Genomic DNA, 25,092 nt, shown 5'->3' with positions numbered 1-25,092 from the left:
CTTGCACCTATTCTTCTAAGCTGTCAAATATATTGCTAACACTATAAATTCCTAATTTATATTATAAAGTCCCCCCTACCAAAGGAGAGCCCATAAGCTAACACCGCTATATAAATTTTATTAAAAAAAGACTACTCTATACAACCATATCAAACCAGTTTTGGTCCCTAGCCCTAAAATCATGTAATACTTGTGATATTTTGTTTTCATAGGTTTCCAAAATGCTTCCAAACAAAGTCCATCCCGTTTACCAATTCTAGAGTACTGGCTGATACTTAATGTGCTAGAAAGAGAACAACCCAGGCAACCCAGGTATCAAAAGCCTCTAAACATAGTAAACCAGCAATTCTAGTATTAGCTAATTAACTTATATGTGGCATGGGCTGCATTCCCGTTCAGCTGCTCCTTCAGAACTTTACCTTGGTTTCAACTTTGCTCAAGTCTTTAATTCATAAAACTAAAAATGCCCTCATTAAAACATTCCCAAGATCAATTTTATCTTGAGAAAAAGATTTTACAGCAGATAATTTATAAGCATCTATGATGGATGGTTTTAATTTTATATTTGTTGAGTTTTTTTTTCTTCAAGATTTTATTTACTTATTTGACAGAGACACAGCGAGAGAAGGAACACAAGCAGGGGGAGTGGGAGAGGGAGAAACAGGCTTCCCCGCAGAGCAGGGAGCCGGATGCGGGACTCGATCCCAGGACCCTGGGATCATGACCTGAGCCGAAGGCAGATGCTTAACCGACTGAGCCACCCAGGTGCCCCTAACCATTTTTTAATGCTGATGATATTCATGCTCTAAGAATGAGCTTACCTACCTGATTTGCACACTGAAAGGACAAAGGAAAGGTAGTTGAAGAGTAGGGGGAAAAAATGCACCCTCACTTTTTCACATATCAGAGTATAAACTCTCTGGTTACAGACACAAATTCTAAACAGTTCAACAAAGACTGATATAAAACAGATCAATGGAATAACTGTAACCTGGCAGAATTTCTGCCTAGATCACGTTATTACTAGGTAAAAGACAAAGGGCTTGGGCCTGACACAAAATAATAAAAGGCCAACAGGATCCAACACAAAACAAACTTGCCAAAACCAGTGCAGTGTCATTATCAAAAGAGCACATGGGGGGGGGGGGTGCCTGGGTGGCTCAGTCGTTAAGTGTCTGCCCTCAGCTCAGGTCATGACCCCAGGGTCCTGGGATCGAGCCCCACATCGGGGCCTGCTTCTCCCTCTCCCACTCCCCCTGCTTGTGTTCCCTCTCTCATTGTGTCTCTCTCTGTCAAATAAATAAAATCTTAAAAAAAAAAAAAAAAGAATCACATTGAGGGTAATTTGTTCTAGCTGCAGCTGTAACTCTGCAAATTCAAACCATGGGCCCAAGTATAACTCATCTCTGAATAGGACATTCTATCTAGCACCATCCAGATGAGAGATCAGAGCAAAAGAATCGAAACACAGCTAGAATGGGTTCTTAAAACATAACTATACAGATTTTAACAACTCAAAGGAAACAAAATACTGAAATAAGCCACGAAAGCTTTCAGTAATCTCAATGCCTAATTTTTCCAGTCCCTTTAGGTCATAAGGAGTTACAAGGTGAAGAAAATAAACACAGATTTTTTTAAAATTCCATCCTTTAAAAAAAATTGTTTTATCTATATTTTGGGGGGCTTAGAAAAAAATGCTATCACCATAAACCCAGGATAAATAGATTAGCTTTCTCTTCTATTTTCAGGCTTCAAACATCAGTGTTCAATAGTTTTAACAAGCCCAGTGATCAGGTATGCCTGTCCATTAATTACCTTCATGTCATAGCCATATGTCTCCCGGATATCCTCATCAGAATCTGTTTCTTCATCATCATAGTCCATCGTTTGTCGAGGGGAAGAAGATACACTGCTCACCACCCGGTTAAAAGCAGATTGCTGGAAACTAGGTAAGTGTCCCTAAACAACAAACAATTCCAAGATGAACAGAGGGACATACTAAATAAACAAGGGTAATGAATGTGCACTTCAGACCACCTAAATGTAATGAACTTGCAAAGTGGCCAACAGAATTCAACAGTTAGTACCGATCAAATTATTTGGTTATGATGCCAAGGTCCATCTCAATGATATTTCCAGGTAATGGTTCACTAAAATGACCTAGGTATATACCCAAAAAAATCCTATAGGTGTATCCAGAAAGATGTTATGGATAACACAGCTGCTGGCAACTTGCTGTTGTTTTCCTAATCACCTGGTAAGATATATTTGATTTACTATTTATACACATAATCCCATGAAATAAAAAAAGAAAACCCTAAACTTGCCTGTAAGTCTGGATTAGCAGCTGCTTTCTGGAGTTCTGCACTGATGATCTTCTCAGTCTTTTCTCGAGCTGCCTGCTCCACCATGCGCTGGCTCAACACAGACAGTTTGGCTAGGGCAGAGGACAGTTCATCTGTGGCTAGGGCCTGCCGTGCTCTATCTTGCCAACTCATAGCTCGTTCTGTCAAACACTGCAGGGCCTCTCCTTCAGGCAAACGTACAGGCAACTTCTGAAGGGATACCAGGAGTGAGAGAATAGTCTCTAACCTTGGCCTTCGAGACCGCATACAAAGAGGGCAAAGGAATTTTACTTCTTTAGCCTGCCAGCTAGACCCTTTTTTTTGGGAACCTGATTTAGGAAGGGGAACACAGCTGTTATGGAACCAGTCTTTGCAGAGCTCACACTGTAGCATAAACCCACTGGCTGTCTTGCGGCAAATGCAAAATTTTACTTCTTCTATGCGGTCCACCATTGTCATCTTGGCTAGGTTGGCTGCTCTGAGGGAATGCATGGCTTCAATCTCTTTTTGCTCCCGTTCTTTGAAAACCGCCACCTGTATACAACAAACATTTAATTAAAAAGTGTCACTGCAAAATACTCCAAAATGCCAAATCCTCAGAGCTGAGGGATCATCTCCACATTGTGCCCTCATTGTAACAAAGTATTTCCTTAAAAACAAACATTTATCAATCATTTCCTATAATTTGGGTGCAAACATTCCTCATCTGTGAAATGCGCAAAGTGCTACCATATTTGGACAATTTATATCAGTAGGGTACTTTGAACTCTTCTGTAGGGAGCAGTAGAAAGATAATATGCCTTGGAGTCAAGCAACCTGAGCAAAAAGCCTAGCACTTGTACTTATAAACGGTTGATCTGGCGCACAAGTTTTCTGAATCTGTTTTCTGAAAAATGAGGATACCAACCGACCTCATTTTGTTGTTTTGAGGATTAAATAAGATAACACATGAAAGTGCCTAACTTGGTGCCTCACACAAGGTAAACACCCAATAAATATTACTTCCCTATCCCCTTGTAATTCCTTCCCTGGGGGTGACTTCTATACAAATCAATTCTTATTTTTTTCTTTAAACAGCCTCTCCAACTCATGTAGAAGTAGAATAACAAAGTGTGATGGCCAATTATAACAAGGTTTTATGTAACTCATTTCAAAAAAAATAAAAGTAAACAATTTAATTATCAGGAACACTGTCAGTGTATTTTCTTTTTCAAACTGTGGTAACTCTGAAACAATTTTGAAATAATTTCCAGTTCTATTCATCTGGCAAGACTGACTTGTTAGGCTGGCTCGCTAATAAATCATTTCCACTGGCCTCAAAACAGGATCATTTGGGGGCGCCTGGGTGGCTAAGTCAGTTTAGCATCTGGCTCTTGGCTTCAGCTAAGGTTGTGGTCTTGGGGTCAGAGGATCGAACCCCGCATCAGGCTCCCCCCTATGTAGGGAGTCTGCTTCCCTCCACTCTCTCCCTCTATCCCTCCCCGCCCCGCTCATGCATTCACGTGCTCTCTCTCAAATAAATACATCTTAAAACAAAACAAAACAAAACAAAAAACCCCAGGATCATTTGTAGGCAAAAACATCTGTTATCAAGTGACTTAATGTATGTAATTCACTACTGTTACATATAGCCTAAACTCATTTTTTATTTCTCTTTACATCCTCAGGCTCCTAGTCATCTTCACACATTCCTCCTCCTCTCCAAAAATACCCATCATTCTAATAAGTTACAAGTATTTTCTTAAGCACTCACTATATTATGAATGAGACTAAGAGAAAGGAGATATTTTAAATAGCAGCTGGTATCATTAAACAGATATAATTCCTTTTAAAAGCACAGGATTAAATGTCACAAAATGCTATTAAATTCTAACCCAGTAATCACATTCCTAAGAGCTAAGTATAGGAAAATAATTTGAAAAAAGGAAAAGACTTTATAAAGAAGTTCACTTTATATTATCCATAATAGCAAACATTAGTAATAATCCAAATATTTGATGTATCAGAAAAGTATTAAACTACAGACAATTTGATGGAATATTAGACAACTATTAAAACAATAATAAAGAACAGAGATATGGAAAAGACAATTTTAGGGAGAGAGCAGACTAATAAACTTCTATTACAAATATAAAAAAATGAAATATTTTACTATAAAGCCAAAGATAAAGTATACACAAATAAAAATAGTTAAGAACATAAAACCAATGAATCTGCTAATATCTTCATAGAATTTTATATTCATGAAGCAGACTCAAAATGCATTACGTAATTTCTTTTTTTTTTTTTTTTTAAAGATTTTATTTATTTATTCATGAGAGACAGAGAGAGAGACAGAGGCAGAGGGAGAAGCAGGCTCCCCGCGGAGCAGGGAGCCCGATGCGGGACTCGATCCCAGGACCCTGGGATCATGACCTGAGCCGAAGGCAGACGCTTAACTGACTGAGCCACCCAGGCGTCCCCATTACATAATTTCTTACCACCATAGCTGTATCTCTGGTTTCCTCCAATCCTTCCTCCAGATCACTCAGAGGCTCAAGGTCCAGATCCTTTTCTTTTTCTTTTTCTATTAGTTCTTTTACTTTTTTCCTTCTGTTCTTACCACTCCCGTATATACCAATGTCAGTCCGGGGACTTAGCACCTACAAAAATAAAACCAAACACTGAGTTCTAGTTTAAAAAAAAAAATCTTAAAACTGAAAACAATAAAAAGGAACCATTTACTGACCACTCATCTTGTCCTAGGCACTTTCTTATGTACCTTCTACACACACCTAACTCAATCCTTACAACAACCCTCTGTATAGTAGGTGTATCATCTGTATTTCACAAATCGGGGAAACTAAGGCTCAGAAAGAAAACAACTTACCCAAGTACACAGGCTTAGCAATTAGAGAGCCAGTGCTCAACATGAAAGTACCTTACTCCAAAGCCTATGCCCTTTAACTATTAGGATGTTCAACTGCTCAAGATGAAAAGGGTAACGAGTATAAAATATTTCAAGGACAGAATCCATTAGTAACAGAGATAAGATCCAGGCTGATTGCTTTATCTGGACACAGTACAAGATGAACCGGAGATAAGTCTGCCTAAGGATCCAGATTTCCAGTCAACATTTGATATCACTTAATAGGAATCACTTATATAACCATGACCAGATAAACTGAAAACAACCCTCACCAATAAAACCCCTACCTACAGGTATTAAATTACCAACTGTTCTTTACCTGCAACAAGGTATGGCTAGAATTCTTCTTAAGAAAGGTCCGCCCGGTCCGTTCTCTCCATGCCCGTGCAGCTGCTACTTGTGATTCTACCTGGGGCAACGCATCCAGGCGCACAGGGATAGGTCGCCCTTTAGCAGATAAGCTCTCCAGCTGCTCCAAGTAAGCATAGTTGCTGCCACTCTGAAAAACAAAAGTGCATTCACACAACTTGCACTTTCTTATGGAGTCTATCTAGTGATACTGGTCGGAAGATCTTACAAAGAGTTTAGTGTTAAGTTTTTTATTAAATGTTATTCTTTAAACCTAGAGCTTCCAATGTCCTTTTTAAAAATTCTGTAAATTCATACTGTCAGAGATTTTTATTAATTAATGAGGGAACCAGTTAAGATGTAAAAATCAGTTCAAAAGAATCTAAAGAACAGACATATAAGGGGCACCTGGTTGGCTCAGTCAGTTGAGCATCCGACTCTTGGTTTCAGCTCAGGTCATGATCTCCTGGTTAGGACATCAAGCCCAGCGTCCAGCTCCCTGCTCAGCGGGGAGCCTGCTTCCCTTCTCCTTCTCCCCTGCCCCTCCCCTGTTCACACACACACTCTCTCTAAAATGAATAAATAAATCTTTTAAAAAAAAAAAAAAAGAAAAGAAAGAACAGACATATATAAATACAATCAGGAATGAGACAAGAAATTTGCTAATAGATGGAAACAGATATTTAATATCATATGGGACAATTCAATCATCTTTTCTACCATGGGGAAATAAATTGTTCTGTTATAGATAAATTTAATTTTCTATGGACATAATTCATTTGTATTACTATCATTTTTTAATAATTGACAGAGCTGTAAAATAGCCTGGTCAAAGAAAATCTACAGCACACACTCCTAGAATGAGATAATCCTGGAGAGTTCACTAGACAACATCCAGTACTCCACAAAAAGGACATCCGGTAATTTCTTTTGCCTATTTCAAAGTCTTTCAAACTCTTCCAACAACAATACTGAACCATTGTGACTTAGGCAAATATCCGTTCTCATCTGTAGCAGTATTTTATTTCTGATAACCACCTCCATTTTATGTTATATAAATACAGATGAGAACGGATATTTGCCTAAGTCACAATGGTTCAGTATTTCCATGTAATGAAGTCTTTAGAACTACTACTGCTGTAAATTTACTAAATAAATCATTATATGAGATGAGAGGGTTAGTAAGTAATCCATTCCAGGGATTTGGCAAGAACACCCGAAGTGGGTTGACAGCCAACAGGCAGTAATTCAGATACCTTAGATTGGATGAATCTCCAGGCGGACAGAACACATAACCATTCCTGTAAGAAACTGTATATATGTCCTTAACATTCACTGTTACTCAGAAGCCCTGAATGAGGGAAAGGCATAGTTACATGCTATACATAGACATTCCAATAAAAGGTTATTTCCTATGTTAACTGACTCATTTGCCTATAAATTCATTTTGAAAGTTACACTGAAACATGTGGAAAAATAAAGGCAAAAAACTTAAGTGATTTTTTTTTTTTAAAGATTTTATTTATTTATTTGAGACAGAGAGCACATGAGAGGGGGAAGGGTCAGAGGGAGAAGCAGGCTCCCTGCCGAGCAGGGAGCCCGATGCGGGACTCCAGGATCATGACCTGAGCCGAAGGCAGTCGCTTAACCAACTGAGCCACCCAGGCGCCCTTAAGTGATTTTTTTTTTTAAAGTAGGCTCCATACCCAATGTGAGGCTTGAACTCACAACCCCGAGATCAAGGGTCACACACTCCACTAACTGAGCCAACCAGGCACCCCAACTTAAGTGAATTTTTAATAATAATAATAATAATAATGGGAAGGTTCTAGCCCTAAGAGATATTATAATGGTATCATTAAATCACTGTGGTACTAGAATTAAAGAATAGTGAAATGGAAGAGAAAAGAAAACTCAAATAGATACAGCTGAGAAATACCAGGTTTACTGCTACTCCTTGTACCCAACTATAGCTGTTTGACTAGGAAAGACCTCCTGGCTAAGACTTGACTTAGCCTGCTCCCAAGCGCTGTATCTTAAAGAAGAGTCTGCCTGTCAACAGAAGGTGTCCACTTACTTAGAACTACGAGTCAGTCTCCCCATTGAAGGAAGGGCTTGGCAGAGGGCAAGTCCTTCAAAATTATAGAGGAAACACAAGACAGCCATCTCTACTTGTAGACTTGGTCTTGTGGTCATAAATTAACAGCCAACCAAGGGTTATCAAACATTTGAGGACAACCAACCTGCTGAAATAGGTTAAAGATGAAACAGAGGAGCTGTCCTGATGAAAACAGAGATTAATTTTTTTTCTTCCAATATTTTATTTAAATTCAAGTTAGTTAACATATAGTGTAGTATTGGTTTCAGGAACACAATTTAGTGATTCATCACTTACAGAGAACACCCAGTGTTCATCACAACCCATGCCCTCCTTAATGCCCATCATCCATTTAGCCTATCCCCCCACCCACCCACCACCCCTCCAGCAATCCTCAGTTTGGAAAATAGAGGTAATTTTTAAAATAGCATAGAAAAATGCAGCTAAGAAGCTCCCAGAAAAAGTTAACTGAAAACAAACTAAAACAGAAGTCATTAGAACATGACACCTAGAATATGTTCTTTCTTGGGACAGCAGAGAGTTGGTTTCATTTTCTTTGGATATAGGTTTACAATAAAGAGTATGTACATTCTCAATACTGAAAATGCTGCAAGGTTTTTATAATTCAGGAGGAATATTATATATTGTTTTAAATTAAAATATATAGTACATGTCTTTCTGAGCGCCAGGGTACTGTCTTTATACCCTTCCCTCACATTTCTACTCCCAAACAACTAGAATAATACCTACCATGAGTGTTACGGTGTTCAGTAAATATTAATTTCATTTTCTTTTTTCTGCCTCTTATTTTAAAATTTATTTGCACACATGGCAAAGATTCAAAGAATACAGCAGGGAATAAACTCCCTATTGCTAAGAGTTAAATAAATAGCTAATTCTGTCATCTTTCATAGCAGGGAGTCAACAGAAACAAGTAACATTTAAATAGGTAATATTTATTTTGAATGACAAAATCAGATGGAAGAACAACTGAATTTTAAGTACTATTATTTTATTATGGTTATTCTATTCTAAAGAATTAAAGGCTTAAAGGATTCATCTGTAAGACAACATTACCCAAATGGTGGGATAATTCAAGAGGCTCCTTACCTGAATAGCTTCCACTTTAGCTGTCCATTCTCGAGCCTTTTGTAACGCTTCTTTCAGGGACAACACATTGGGTAGAAAGGCTGGAATGTTCTTGGCTTCATTCACTATGCTTTCTAAACTTGCCACACTGTGCCGTGGTCTTAAAAAAAAAAAAAACACAAAGATAGGGTAGATGCATGAGGAAAAGTCAAACTGCTACCAACATTTAAATAACATTTTAGAATGTGCAGAGAAATTTCATATACATGATTTAATTTAGTTCTTACCACATCCTATAAGGGAGGCAAAGCAGCTATTACCTTTATTCCCAATATACAAATAAGAAAACCTTAAAAATCAATTATTTTCCCCAAGTCATTTAATACAGTGAATGGCACAGCTGAAATACTGATTCAGAATGAGTCTCAGATCCCTTGCTCTTTTCACTACTAAACTGGATCTATTTTAGTTCTCCACAATATCTGAAACTGTCAGTCTAGAAGTCCAGTAATGTTGACCGTGTACATTTAATTCAACTACATTCAATACCACCCAGTTAAAAGATGAATAAAATAGACCTATCCTCAACAAATCAGAATACAAGATAAGAATTAAACTTGTACTGGGGACGAAGAGCAAATCACTACAGGCTTACCACTATGGGAAGTTGTGATTAATTCTGCTTAGAGGGGCTGAGATGGGCTTTGAGCTGAGGCTTAAAGAAGTGTGACTTTCTCAAGTGAAAGGTTAAGGAAAAAAACCCAGGAATATAATGAACAAAGACATGAAGAAACATTTAAAAATAAGTTAGAGGTCCCAGAGTACCCGGCTGGCTCAGTGGGTAGAGCATGTAGCTCTTGATTTCAAGGTCAAGAGTTCGAGCCCCACTTGGGGGTAGAGATTATATATATTCTTTTAATTTAAAAACTAAAATCTTAAAAAAAAATGTTAGTAGTCCAGTTTAAGATGGGAGCTGGTGTGAGGACGGGGGTGAGGTAGGAGTTAAGAGCAAGAAGTAGGGGAATTTGACAGGAAAGAAAGATGCAAAAAGATATAAGAGGTCTCGAGAGCCATGAATTTTGCGATGGAAGCAATAGGAAGCTAATAAGGGTGGGAACAGTTTCATTATCCATGAATCCTACTATGTGCTAGGCATTGTGCTAGGTCCTGGAGATTATTAACACACAGGAGTGATAGAGACCTTGCCTCATGAAACGTTTTAATCTTGTGGTAGTAGAGGGGGATTATTCATAGCACGTAAGATGCTATCAAAATATACAGCAGGAGGACCATAAACTAACTCGGCAGGTGACGGAAGGATTCCCAGACGTGACTTCTAAGCTTTCTTATCCTTTTTGAATAGGAGTCAGGAAAGCTGGGACCAGAGGCCGGGTAGTGGTACACCATAGGGGATGGGCAGAAGGGAAGACTGTTCCAGAGGAGAATAAAATGAGCACATGCGAAGGTCCAGAGACAAGAAAGAACACGGCATATCTGAGGAAAGCAGGGGGATCACTACACTTGGAACATAGAATGCAAAGAAGAATGGCAAGGGATGAGGCTAGATCCTTAAGCAAGGGGCTAGATTACAGATGGTCTTATGAATCAGATGAAGGACTCTAAATGTCATCCCCAGGGGAATGGGAAACAGTGAAGGGCTCTAACCAAGGGAGTGAAAAAGCCACACCTGTATTTTAGGAAAATACTAGTTGCAGTGTAGAGAATGGGTGAGAACAGGGTGAGGTCACAGAGCCTATGATTTAGGCCAACTATGACAGCACCCCCAAAGAAGAATGAAAGTGATAAACATTGAGGAAATATAATCAACATGACTTGGTAGTTAACTGAAGTTGAAGGTATGTAAATGGAAAGGAAAAGTCAAAGTTAATTTCCAAAGCTTGTTTAAAGGAGGAAAAAAAAAGGTGTAATTCAAAGAAAAAAGGAGGAAAGGAAGAGATGATGGGAAAGAGTTAATGAATCCAATTCTGGATATGGGGAATTTGAGATACCAACAGGACATCCAATGGAACTACCTAACAGGCAGATGGTATCTATGAAAAATATCTATGTTATAGATGAGAATTTGGAGTTAATCAGTATAAAGATGGCCAATGGAGCCACAAAATATATTAGATGAAATTTCCAGGGAGAGGTACAGAGTGAAAAAAGAAGTGGTCTAGGCCAGAATCTTGAGGAAAGGCATTATTTGAGAGGCAGGGAGAGAAGGCCAAAAGCAAAGAAGGAGGATATTGAGAAAATAGTGGTCAGAGGCCAATGCTAAGAGGCCAAGAACATTGTAGATGTGTTTCAGAAAGCTAACTTTGACAGAAGTTAGAAAACAAAAGGTTCTACTTTCCACTATCCCCACCAAACCCTATCACCCTCTATATCTTTACTAATTATATTTTCTTCATGACAATTATCTGAAATTCATTCATCCATTCGTTCACTCACTTATTCACCTGTCTCTCCCCACTAGAACGTTGGCTCTATTTTACAGCAGGAACATTGTGGGTCTTTTCCCCCACTATCTTTATTACACTTAGAAATAGTGCCTGGCATGTAGTAGGTACTCCATAAATACTGAATTGCAAAGATTAAGGAAAAATACAAGAGCACCATAACTAGGTCAGTGACAATGAAATCGAAAAAGACAGATACGAAAGACATTTTGGAAGCAAACTCATTAAAACTTAGTGATTGATTAAATGTGGAAAAATGAGAGAAAGTGAGTTTTCAAATATTACTACCAACAAAATCTCATTCTGTAGACTACAATAAGTTGCATCAGGTATATCAAATCATGGTTTTGTATTCCAAAGTTATTTATCTTTTCCCATTTAATATGCTCCTGGAACTGTCATGAATCTGAAGACACAGAGTAATTTGAAGGTTTCAAACAAAAAGCTATGGATACATTTTAGTACGTATTCTCCATGATAACTAGAGAGCAAAATATCCAGCAAAAATACATGCAGCCTTTTCTTGGTTAAACAGAACTGTGTTCACTGAATTATCTAAGGCTTCTCCTATCAACTGCAACCAAAATAAGTGGCTGGCAATTAAGTACATGAAGACTTTGGAATGAAGTGGTAAAGGCTTTAAATTTGAGCTGTGTTGGGGCACCTGGGTGGCTCAGTCGGTTAAGTGTCTGCCTTCGGCTCAGGTCATGATCCCAGGGTTCTGGGATCGAGCCCCACATCGGGCTCCCTGCTCAGTGGGAAGCCAGCTTCTCCCTCTCCCACTCCCCCTGCTTGTGTTCCCTCTCTCGCTGTGTCTCTCTCTGTCAAATAAATAAAGTCTTAAAAAAAAAAAAAGTTAGTTGTAAGACATCCAGAGACACTTATAAATAAATAAATAAATTGATCAATCAATCTGAGCTGTGTATTTAATAACTATGGACTCTAAGTATGCCAGGTTCCTCATCCTCACAAGAGAAATTATAGATCTTAATTTTAGCTAAAGAAATACTTTCATAAAGAACATTACAGTCTAATTAGTTGATATACAGTCAAGTATGGTGAATGCTTTACTGAAATCTCCAAAATCCAATGGGGGTGCCAATGCTAATGCAACTGCATAATGTTCTCCTTTCTTGTTTCTTCTTTCCCACTACTTTCCTACATAAATCCTCCACTCCAAGAAAGCCCATTTAACTTGTCACCTAACCCTATATATATATTCCTTAAACTCAGCTTGATCTTTCTCTCACGCCCCTTCCACTTCAATTTCACTCATGCTTCACAGCTCTACCTAAAGTTCTTTTCTCTCAAGCTTCTCTTCTGACCACCAAAGGTAACAATGACCTCCCCTCCTCTGAATTCCTATAGCATTTTTCTGTACCTATTAGTTAATAATAACATATTGCAGTGAGCTTTACATTTCTTAGCTCTGAACTATATATAGTATAGGTAATGGGAAGGCTCTATTTATTTTTTTATTTTTTTAAAGATTTTATTTATTCATTTGAGACACAGAGATACAGAGAGAGAGACAGAGAGAGCATGAGCAGGGAGAGAGGCAGAGGGAGAGGGAGAATCAGGCTCCCCGCAGAGCAGGGAGCCCGATGCAGGACTCGATCCCAGGACGCTGGGATCATGACCTGAGCTGAAGGCAGACACTTAACCATCTGAGCCACCCAGGTGCCCCTTCTTTCTTTCTTTTTTTTTTTTTTTAAAGATTGGTAATGGGAAGGTTCTAAACAAAATACTACTTTGTTTCACTTAAAGTACCTAGCAAAGTACTCTGCACTAGCATGCACACAATATCTGAAACTATTTATTTGCAGACCTATTTGATAATTTAGTGGCTGGTCAGGGAAGGCATAAAACATCTAATTAAATATTTAATGAAACATGGTGGGTATTGAGCAGGGCACATTCTGTATGGAGCACTGGGTGTTATGCACAAACAATGAATCATGGAACACTACATCTAAAACTAATGATGTAATGTATGGGGATTAACAGAAGAATAAAAAATTAAAAAAATATATTTAATGAAACAGAGCCTTATGTTCCTCCTTCGGTTCTACCCTTAGTTATTAAAAGAGGCAACAGTCACCAATGTATGTGTTCACCTTGCCTGTAGGCAGACCTTAGCCTTTTCTTCCCATCGCTCAGAGACTGTAAGGAGCTCCTGTAGTTCAGCCATTGCCTTCTCCACAGCATGGTGGGGTGCCAATCCCACCCCAGAGTCTATCAGTTTCTTCATGACATCCAAAGTGACCTGTTGTGGATCTGACAGGGTCAGTCTTACTTCATCCAACCATCGAGCCTGCTGTAGCTCTTGCTTTAGTCGGGCCAGTTCAGGTAGCTCCACATAGAGACTAGAGCCCATGTCTATCAACATTTGGAGTTTGGAAGAATCTGGGGTTTCATCCATCATGGCCTCTTGAGCACGTTCATGAAACTCTTCCACATCATCCAGCAGATTCTGAAAAAGTCAAAAGAATAAAAATAAAAAACTAATTTAAAAGATACAGAATGAGTTTGGAATAGACACAGTTCAGGAAAACTATCAAATTCTAGACTATCTAATCATCTCACCATTATAGCACCAGATATGATAGTTAAGAACATAATTATGCTTCTCTGTAATACTTACACAGACTTACTTTTAAAACATGATTAATTCATTCAAATAATATTTAATGACTACGGACTTAGATGCAGCCACTGTTATAAGCACTAAAACATACAAAGTCCTTATCTTTAAAGAACGTATTTTATTTTTTTTAAGTTTTTTGTTTTGTTTTTTTGACAGAGACACAGCAAGAGAGGGAACACAAGCAGGGGGAGAGGGAGAGGGAGAAGCAGGCTTCCAGCCGAAGTAGGCTTCCTGCCGAGCAGGGAGCTCGATGTGAGACTCGATCCCAGGACCCTGAGATCATGACCTGAGCCAAAGGCAGACACTTAATGACTGAGCCACCCAGGCGCCCAAGGAATGTATTTTAATATAAATAGACACTGAATATATGAATAAAATGTTCCAGTTAGTTTTAAGTGCTGTGAAAATAAAACAGGGCAACACAATAGAGAATGACCAGAGGGGGTGGGCATATTACTTTGCAATGGTGGTCACAGAAAGCAGATGAACTGAAACTAAAACGAGGAGTTAGAGGTGGGAACTATATGAAGATCTGGAGGAAGAGCAGTTCAGGCAGAGCGGATAATAACTGCAAAAGCTTTTACAGAGAAATGTCTTGCTCTAAAGTGGATGATGGGGAGCGAAGTGGAGAAATGCAGTTAAAAAATAAGCAGAGGTCAGATTACGTAGTGCCACACAGATCAGAAGTTTAGATTTCATTCTAATGGCTTCGGGGAAGCACTGGAGAATTTTAACCACAGAGAAGTGATATAATTTGATTTATAATTTACATGGTCACACTGGCTACCGAATAAAAATAAACTGTCAGGGACAAGAGAAGAAGAAGGGAGACGAGGTAAGAGGCTATTACAGTGATCTCAGGGGCAGAATCTAGAGGCTCGGAGCACAGTGTAAGCAATGCAGATGATGGCAAATGGTTCACTTTGGGAAACATTCTGAAGATAACGGTAGCACTTGTTTAGAGACTGGATATGGGGTATAAGGGAAATAAAAGAATCAAGAATTTTTGATTCATTAAAAGGCTTTTAAGATGCCTTTTAGTCTGCCATGGGATACACAGAGTATGCAATGGATGTAGAAGCTTGTAGGAGAGAGCAAAGGCATTGAGAGCTGATGATCTGGGGATCAACAGGATACAAGTGATACTTACGGTCACTAAACCAATAAGATGTCAGGACCTAACGAAAGAGCTGAGACTCTTAATACACTCCAACACTTAGAAGTCAAGCCAAGGAGAAAACAAACAGCCAAGAACACCGAAGAAAAGGAACTGTGAATGAATGAAGAAAACTAGAGCGTGTGATGTCACAGATATTCAGAGAATAAAGTCTCTCAGGAAGAAAGAGCAGTCAACTACCAAAATGCTTCTATGACATGGGGTAACAGCAGAAACACAACCGATACTAGATTTCACAAGCTGATAACCTTTTTTTTTTTCTTTAAGATTTATTTCTTTTGACAGAGAGAGTGAACGTACAAGCAGGGGGAGTGGCAGGCAGAAAGAAAGGGAGAAACAGGCTCCCCACTGAGCAGGGAGGCCGGGTGATGTGGGACTCAATCCCAGGATCCTGGGATCATGACCTGTGCCAAAGGCACATGCTTAACCGACTGAGCCACCCAGCCACCTCAAGCTGATAACCTTGATAAAAACCATTTTAGATACCCTGCCCATGGCCAAATCACAAAACATACCACAAACTATGAGAGGATTACAACTATGCTGATTAATGTATTTGATAGACACTTTTTGAGACTGTGTACGAATTTAAGAAACCATCAGGGATCTAGTAATTTCAGAGCTCACATTTTTAAAAGCTCATGAACTAATAACGTCCTGATATATTCAGGTTCTTTTAACTATTTTCTTGCATTTCAATTACATCTATGCTAAATGGGGATTCTGATCTAAGATTAATGCAGAAAAAAATTCTTTTTTTTTTTAAAAGATTTTATTTATTTATTTGAGAGAGAGAGAATGAGAGAGAGCACATGAGAGGGGGGAGGGTCAGAGGGAGAAGCAGGTTCCCCGCCGAGCAGGGAGCCCGATGCGGGACTCGATCCAGGGACTCCAGGATCATGACCTGAGCCGAAGGCAGTCGCTTAACCAACTGAGCCACCCAGGCGCCCAATGCAGAAAAAAATTCTAAACTAACTACCCTTGGTTCCAGAATTTTAAAAGGAGAATTAAAGGCTAAGAATGAAACCAGGGGATTCTTACTGCCTACTGAAAAACTTCAAACAGCAGCACTTATGTGACAAACAAACAGAAGAAAAAGCTAGTCTAGACACACTGTTTACCCAAAACAGAAACCCATACTACAAAGGATATTACCCAAGAAAAGAATGTAATACTCCACCTTTACTTGTCGAGCTTGGCTGATGACACATGGAAGACTAAAAAGTTGTTGGACAAAGGCCTTCAATTCTTCCACTGTCAGTTTGGTCCGAGTCCTCCCACTATCTGGGCTCTGCCTGATGTGAAATAATATTGAGATATAAGTAAGAAAAATCCATAGTCATCTGATATCAAAGGGGCTTCTAGTCTCTCTAGAATTCTAACCCAAGCAATCCCAGAATATGAGTGTTTGAGAGGTTCCACTGTAATGGTGATCACTTCCAAATTAGGTTTTTACCTCATTAGTTAATGACTCAAAGATTCAACTCTCCAAGTTATAGTTCCTCCAATCTTGTAAGTATTGAGCATTTTAAACAGTCAATAAATTCCTCAGAGTAAAATAGTATGTTTGTTAATAAAACTAAATCTTCTACCTCAAAAAGCTTAAAATGTGGAACAAGGGCCTTTAACTTGGCTGGGGGCTAATAAACCCCTCTGAAACGGATTCAGAATTATATATGTATGTGCATTTTTCTAAAAGGGTCCCTACGCTTTTGCCAGATTCTTCAAGGGGGTTAGTGACCCAATGACAGGTGAAAATTCCCTGATCAATGCTTCAAAGAAAGGTTCTCCAATCAAATGTACAAATAAAAAACGCACAAAGTAATTTAAAACCCAATGTGAAGGGCCATAGCAAAAGCCGTTCAGATACCAGGAAAGTGTTGGCATGAATACGAAACAATACCACAGAAAATTTAACACATGTGAATTCCATGAAATCAAGGGCACATACTTCTACACGTAATAACACAGCCTCTCCAGCATCCCTCAAGATTACTCTCTGCTGCCACCTGCCTTCAGCATGTAGTATCATTTATTTATTTACCAATATTTATTGCACATCCAGTATGTGCCAGATATTGTTCTAAGCACAAGAAATAGAGCAACGAAAAAAGGATAAAAAATCTCCAACATTCTAGTCTAGCAGGTGTCTAGTGGGACTGGGAAAGAAAGGAGGAGATAATAAATAAATTAGTATGTCAGGAAGTGACAGGACTAGGAGAAAAACAAAGCAGGAAAGAAGAATAAAAAGGCTGCAATTTTATAAAGGGTTGTCAAAGAAGGCCTCTTCAAGAATGTGTCAGCTATCTGAAAAGACCTGAAAGAAGTGAGGGAACAAGCCATCTGGATATCAGGGAAGAGCGCTCAAAGAGCGAAGAAGTGAGAAGGCCCTAAGCAGAACCGTGCCTGCCGTGTACAAAAAGCACAAAGGGGAAGAGGACTGCAGAGTGGAGCAAGAAAGAAGGGACAGTAGTAGGAGAGAAGATCGGGACATGATTGGAGGGAGGTTGGGAGGGAAATGGCCAAGACAAGAGGTCAAAGATAATATAGGGAGGGGCCAGCAAATAAACAAAACCAAAAAACCCACAGGAAACCACTGGAGAACTCTTCTTAGTCTTACCTGTGCTTCTGCTTTTTGCTCAGAAGCAGCTGAGCGACAGAAGCGCAAGTCTCAGCTTCTTTCACAGCATCTCTGAGTTTTCTAAAGAGATCATTCTCTGGGTATTTCCTATCCTCAGCATCTTCCAGCATTACTCGTAATTCAATCAAATCTGTAAAAACAAAGCTATATACTATGACCACAGACATAAAAAGTCATTTAAAAATACTCACCAACCTCTCTCAAGTTAGTCATCAATCTATTAGTGGAAACACTGCAGCTGTAAAAATCTCACCACTGCAATAAAAGCTTAAGAGCAGGTGCTCATTCCTAATCCTTATGGACAATTTCTCTCCAGGAAGGTAATTCCTCTTTCTTAATTAACCTTTAGTGGCAGTCCACTGGTAATAATGACTCCCCAAAATACGTATCTACTGCCAAGTTAGCTATCTGTCCCATTTTATATTAACTTTTTATGTAAAAGAGAATTCTCAAATAGAAAACTAAATCTATAGTCAGTCAACCAACCCATTAGTCGCAAATCGCATATGAAGCCTATAATTTTTCCTTAATGGAGGAAAAGCACATAAAACAAAACAAAGCCTCTTTCAATGTGACAATGATTTCAGTGTATGCATACAAAAGGAGGAAACTTAACCTTTCTTGTGGTTGAAGTTGGCAGATAATGCTTCTGTAACACGGCTGACCCACGTGTCATAGGATTGTGCCCTGACCTTCACACCATACAGCAGAGAAGGGAGGTCCTCTAATGGGTAACGGTATCTAAAAACAAACAAAAACAAACAAAAAACACAGAAATTTAAAACTTTGCAAAAAACCAACTTGAAAATAAATTTTAAGTACAATCAGCTTAATACAATGACCAAGGAAATGGGTGTCTTAAATCAAACCACCCACAGAGTTTTAATGCAGGGAGAGACAGGGAACATGTGAAATCAATTGATAAAAAAAAAAAACTAACATTAGTTGTCAAGTTTAGGGCCAACTTTAAAGGACTGGTCCTCGGCAGGGAGGCAGAGAGACAAGGAAAAGTTACCAGTGCACACATGGGGAAGAGGAATTACAAAGAACAGTGCATTTGGTTTTAAAAGAAGTAACAAGTTTACAAGAAACGTAAGGATACCTAAGACATTTCTTCTGCATGGGGCAGGGGCACAGATCAGTTGGATGGTAGAGACACACAAGGCGCTCAGGATTACAGGAACATGTGAGAGCAGAGAGAAAACACGTGGTTCTGCACGCTGAACACTGTCGCTCATCATCAGGAACAAGTTCAAATACTTCTTCTTCTGACATTAGAACACCCTGAAATACAATTCACATCACTACATCAAGTCTTTCAAGGTTCTGAAGCATCAAAGAACTTAAAGTTACTAAATTTTTTTCTACAGGTAAATCTGACTTAAGATATATACATGGGAGGTATAATAACACATCAAAACACTTTCTAAAATTAATCATTCTTAATTTTTTTAAAGTGGGAAAGACTAAACCTTGGTGTGGAAGAATACACATTTGACTGATACAACTATTTTTTAAATATAAGGAACTTACTACTACAAATGTCAAAGCAGTCATTTTTGAGGGGGGAGGGAAATTGTAATTGGGAGGTACTTTTGGGGTGGCTAACAAAGTTCTATTTCTTGACCAGAATTGTGATGACAACAAAGGTTACTATACAACAATTCATGAAGCTATATATTTTGTCTTCTCCTTAAAACAAGAAAAAAATTGAATTTTTTTTTGTCCCAGGGATAATACATCCTTAAATCCTGAATACAGATATATTAGTTATCAATGATCCAAAAATAACACTAATAAATACAGATGCAAAGATAAAGTAGTAAAAATTAAACTATGCAAATCAAAATATAATCTACTTCAGCAAGACATCAAAAAGAAGCTTAATTAAATTCGATCTGCCAGCTTAATAAGAGCATCTGAGTGCATTTTATAAAGACTTCCATTTAATACACAAGAAAGCAAACTCTTTTCACTTACCCAAGGTAAAACCCCGATAATTTATTCACTGGCAGACACAATTCAATTCTGGCAACACAGATTTTGTTTCTGATACTGGTTTTAATCTACATGTCTCTTAACTACTCTCCTATCTTCCCATTTCTCATATTAGCATTTAATATTAGCTTTAAAAATTATTTCATGTAAAAATGGTTCCAAAATGCACTGCAGGTATTTCTTAGCTTACAAGAATTTACACAGCGTCACAACAGCTGGCAAACAGGACATTAATATATCAAGAGAAGTGGAGCACCTGGATGGCTCAGTTGGTTAAATCAGCATGGGATTCTCCCTCTCTGCCCCTCCCCCCCCACTCGCTTTCTCTTTCTTTCTCTCTCTCTTTCTCTCTCTCTCTCGGTCTCAAATAAATTTTACACCAAATCCTAAAGTATGCTCCAGGAACCCCTAGCCCTAGAAGATACTCTGCAAAAAACTTAGTCTATGGGGAAATGCTATGTATTACTATATCCCTCCCAATTTAAGAGATTATCAATGAACACCAGCATATCACAGAAGTTTTACAGTAAAGAATTACAGTAAAGTTTCAGTTTTACAGTAAAGAATCATTTATTATTTCTTTATCCCCAATTGATTTTTTCTTAATCTACCATTTCCTAAGCTTTGCCATCACAGAACAATTTTTCCTTGTAATGCTTTCTAACATTACACAGCTCAGAAAATTATAAATTATTAGGAGGAAGTGGAGAGAAGAAAAAAGAGATACAAATTAAAAGGCTATTTGAAATAATCAAGGTGAGAAAATTAAGGAATGGAACCGAATGGTAGCAGTAAAGAAAAAAAAAGGGGAGGAGTAGAAGTGATGAGAGACATTGCAAAATAAACAAATAAAAACTTCAAACCAGATAGCAGATGACTATCGAAGAGACAGATGAGTCAAGGATCACATTAAGTTTTTAAATAATGATCCTGATACTTACCAGCAATTAATAAAGTGGTTTGTGAAAGGGAAGATGGAGAGGAGATGATATTCTATCTCAGATGCTGAAAGTGAGATTATAAAAAGCTAAATAGAAATGTACAGTAATCCCAAGGAGACCCGGATTACAAATGGGTGACAGGACATGACACGTCTTTCAGAGTGACAATAATTCGTGTTTGCACAAACTAGGAGGAAACATCAAGACCTGAGAAATGAAACCACAAGGTAATAGCTGAAAGAGAGGTAAAATCCTAAGAAAGGCTAAGAACTCCTTGAAAAGTAGCACAAAAGAAAAACAATAAAACGTCAAAGGCTGCACCCTGCAAACACTGGCAATTGAGGAAGATGAGGAAAATGATTAAAAGTGACTGGCAAGGGGCGCCTTGGTGGCTCATTTGGTTGAGAGGCCAACTCTTGGTTTCAACTCAGGTCATGATCTCAGGATCCTGGGATGGAGCCCCAAGTCAGGCTCCACGCTCAGCAGGGAGTCCACTTGTGGATTCCCTCTCTCCCTCTCCCTGTCCCTCCCCCAGCTCATTCGTTCTCTCTCTCTCTCTAAAATAAATAAATAAATATTTTATTAAAAAGTGACTGGCAAGTATTATCAGATGCTGAAGAAACAGCAGAGCAAGTGTTAGCAAAAGGAACAAAGAAGCAAAATATAGTGCAACAAAGAGGTCATGGGGATAAAAGACAAAGAACAACGAGACTTAGCAATAAAGTCACTAGCAAATTCTCAGTTTCAGAATGACAGTGACAATAAAGGGATAAAAAGGAAATAAGGGCAGTGACCACAGAAAAACCACTGAAGAAGTTTTTTGGAAGAAAAAATAAAAACTTTTTCAAGATAGGAAAGACAATATGCAAAGAAAGGGTAGAGATTAGTGTCTCAAGGGCACAAGAAGTTAAGTTTATAGGAAAAGAGTCCCTAGAGAAATGTGATCAAAGGATAAAATGATCAAGAGATGTGATATTCAAATTATTGTACAAAAAGGAAAAACAATGCTCCATTAATAACACAAGTTAAACCTGAAATGAGACTATGCCACAAAAACTCACTTCATGAGTCTCTAACAATGTACAAGCAGACCTGGAGATATTGCAGGTTTGGTTCCACACCACAACAATAAAACGAGTACCATAATAAAACAAGTCCAATGAACTTTCTGGTTTCTCAGCACATATAAAAGTTCTATTTAGGGGCGCCTGGGTGGCTCAGTTGGTTAAGCGACTGCCTTCGGCTCAGGTCATGATCCCAGAGTCCTGGGATCGAGTCCCACATCGGGCTCCCGGCTCGGCGGGGAGCCTGCTTCTCCCTCTGACCCTATCCCCTCTCATGCTGTTTCTCTCTCTCTCTCTCTCAAATAAATAAATAAAATCTTTAAAAAAAAAATTAAAAAAATAAAAAGTTGTATTTACCCTATAACTGTAGCCTATTAAATGTGCAATAGTATTATGTCTAAAAAAGCAATATATACACCTTAATTAAAAAATATTGCTAAAAAATGCTCAACATCATCTGACATTTTCACTGGTGGAGGGTCTTGTCTCCAGGTTTATCATGCTGCTGACTGATCAGGGTGCTGGTTGCTGAAGGCTGGGGTGGCTGTGGCAATTTCTTACAATAAAACAATGGAGTCTGGGGCATCTGGGTGGCTCTGTTGGTAGAGCACACGACTCTTGATCTCAGGGTCATGAGTTCAAGCTCCACAGGGGGCGTGGAGCCTACTTAAAACAACAACAACAACAACGGAGTCTGCCACATCAATTGTCTCTTTCTCTCACATGTGACTTCTCAAGCATGCAATACCGTTTGATAGCATTTTACCCACAATTAGAACTTCTTTCAAAACTGGAGTCAATCCTCTCAAACCCTGCCACTGCTTTATCCACTAAGTTTATGTAATATTCTAAATTCTTTGTCGTCGTTTAAATAATCTTCACAGCATCTTCACCAGCAGATTTCATCTCAAGAAACCACTTTCTTGGGGCACCTGGGTGGCTCAGTTGGTTAAGCATCTGCCTTCGGCTCAGGTCATGATCCCAGGGTCCTGGGATCTAGCCCCACATCAGGCTCACTGCTTGGCGGGAAGCCTGCTTCTCCCTCTCCTACTCCCCCTGCTTGTGTTCCTGCTCTCGCTATCTCTGTCAAATAAATTTTAAAAATCTTAAAAAAAAAAGAAACCACTTCCTTTGCTTATCCATAAGAAGCAACTTTTCATCTGCTCAAATTTTATCATGAGACTGTAGCAATTCAGTCCCATCTCCAGGCTCCACTTCTAATTCTAGTTCTATTTCCACCCCATCTGCAGTTACTTCCTCCACTCAAGTCTTGAACACCTCAAAGTCATCCATGCCAAGATTGCAATAAACTTCTTCTAAACTCCTGTTCATGTTGATATTTGGATCCTGTTCCATCTATCACGGATTTTTTTTTTTTTTTTAAGATTTTATTTATTTGACAGAGAGAGACAGCGAGAGCAGGAACACAAGCAGGGGGAGTGGGAGAGGGAGAAGCAGGCCTCCCACGGAGCAGAGAGCCCGATGCAGGGGGTTGATCCCAGGACCCTGGGATCATGACCTGAGCCGAAAGCAGACGCTTAACGACTGAACCACCCAGGTGCCCCTGTGGAATAGATGTTGTTTGCCGCATGAAAACAACATTCATTTTGTTGGACATCTCCATCAGAGCTCTGAGGTGACCAGGTGCACTGCTAACAAGCAGTCATATTTTGAAAGGATCTTTTTCTCTGCAGAGTAGGTCCAAACCATTTGTAAACAGATGTGCTGTCAGCCAGGCTTTGTTGTTCCAGTTATAGAATATAGAGTAGATTTAGCATAATTCTTAAGGACCCTGATTTCCAGAATGGTAAATGAGCACTGGCTTCAACTTAAAGTCATCAGCTGTATTAGCCCCTAACAAGAGACTCAGCCTCTCCTTTGAAACTTTGAAGCAAGGCATTAACTTCTCTCTAACTACAAAAGTCCTAGATGGCATCTTCTTCCAACAGAAGACGGTTTCGTCTACAATGAAAATCTGTACTTAGTGTAGCTACCTTCACTGATGATTTTAGCTAGATCTTCTGGATAACCTGCTGCAGCTTCTACATCAGCACTTGCTGCTTCACCTTGAATTTTTGTACTACGGAGATGACTTCTTTCCTTAAACCTCATGAACCAACGTCTGTTAGCTTCAAACCTCTGCAGCTTCCTTACCACTCTCAGCCTACATAAAACTGAGGAGTTAGGGCCTTGCTATGGATTAGGCCTTGGCATAAGAAAATGTTGTGGCTGGTTCCATCTTTTATCTATATCACTAGAACTTTCACCATATCAGCAATAAGGCTCTTTTAGTTTCTTATTGTTCGTGCGTTCACTAGAGTAGTATTTTTAATTTCCTTCAAGAACTTTTCCTTTGCATTTGCAACCTGGCTAACTCTTTGGCACAAGAAGCCTAGCTTTTGACCCATCTAGTCTTTCCACATGCCTTCCTCACTAAGCTTAATCATTTCTAGTTTCTGATCTGAAGTAACAGACATGTGACTCTTCCTTCTGCTTGAACTTAAAAGGACATTGTAGGGTTATTAATTGGCCTAATTTCAATATTGTTGTGTCTCAAAGAACAAAGAAGACTGACAATCAGACAAAGAGATACAAGGAAACAGCCAGTTGGTAGAGCAGGCAGAATATACACAACATTTACCTACTAAGTTCACTGTTACATAAGCACAGGTTGTGGCACCCAAAAAAATGACAACGGTAACATCAAAGATCACTCATCAAAATGACCATAACAAATATAATAGTGAAAAAGTCTGATCCATTAAAAATTGGGCAGGGGTGCCTGGGTGGCTCAGTCGGTTAAGCGTCTGACTCTTGATCTCAGCTCAGGTCTTGATCTCAGGGTCGTGAGTTCAAGCGTATTTAAAACAAAACAAAACAAAACCCAAAGGGCAGAAGACATAAACAGACATTTCTCCAAAGACATACAGATGGCAAAGAGACACATGAAAAGATGCTCAACATCATTCATCAGAGAAATGCAATCAAAACCACACCTATCAGAATGATTAAAATAACAAACGCAAGAAACAAGTGTTGGCAAGGATGTGGAGAAAAAGGAACCCTCATGCACTGTTAGTGGGAAGGAAAACTGGTGCAGCCATTGTGGAAAACATATGGAGGTTCCTCAAAAAATTAAAGATAGAATCACCACATGATCTAGTAATTGCACTACTGGGTATTTACCCAAAGAATACGAAAACACTAATTTGAAAAGATATATGCACCCCTATGTTTATTACAGCATTATTTACAATAGCCAAATTATGGAAGCAACTCAAGTTGAATGGATAAAGAAGATGTGATATATATACAGTGGAATATTACTCATCCATAAAAAAGAATGAAAACTTGCCATCTGCAACAATATGGAT

General features: G+C 38.9%; 1 protein-coding gene across 1 annotated transcript in view; it reads right to left on the bottom strand.

Annotated features, from left to right (window-relative positions):
* Positions 1–25,092, bottom strand: part of KDM5A (lysine demethylase 5A) — a 91,237-nt gene that overhangs the window by 20,179 nt on the left and 45,966 nt on the right. The window contains exons 15-24 of the mRNA XM_081821008.1: positions 18,818–18,999; positions 18,332–18,456; positions 17,695–17,845; positions 16,255–16,369; positions 13,368–13,723; positions 8,810–8,948; positions 5,573–5,752; positions 4,826–4,987; positions 2,328–2,879; positions 1,816–1,959 (exon numbers count right to left, since the gene is read on the bottom strand). Coding sequence (XP_081677134.1) covers positions 1,816–1,959; positions 2,328–2,879; positions 4,826–4,987; positions 5,573–5,752; positions 8,810–8,948; positions 13,368–13,723; positions 16,255–16,369; positions 17,695–17,845; positions 18,332–18,456; positions 18,818–18,999 — 2,106 coding nt within the window. The remainder of the gene's footprint in view (positions 1–1,815; positions 1,960–2,327; positions 2,880–4,825; positions 4,988–5,572; positions 5,753–8,809; positions 8,949–13,367; positions 13,724–16,254; positions 16,370–17,694; positions 17,846–18,331; positions 18,457–18,817; positions 19,000–25,092) is intronic.

Source organism: Leptonychotes weddellii, chromosome 5 (genome assembly GCF_054177405.1).
Source record: "Leptonychotes weddellii isolate Sample4059 chromosome 5, ASM5417740v2, whole genome shotgun sequence".
Lineage (NCBI taxonomy): Eukaryota > Metazoa > Chordata > Mammalia > Carnivora > Phocidae > Leptonychotes > Leptonychotes weddellii.
Note: the sequence above shows the minus strand (reverse complement) of the source record. Positions and strands in the feature narration are given on the sequence as shown.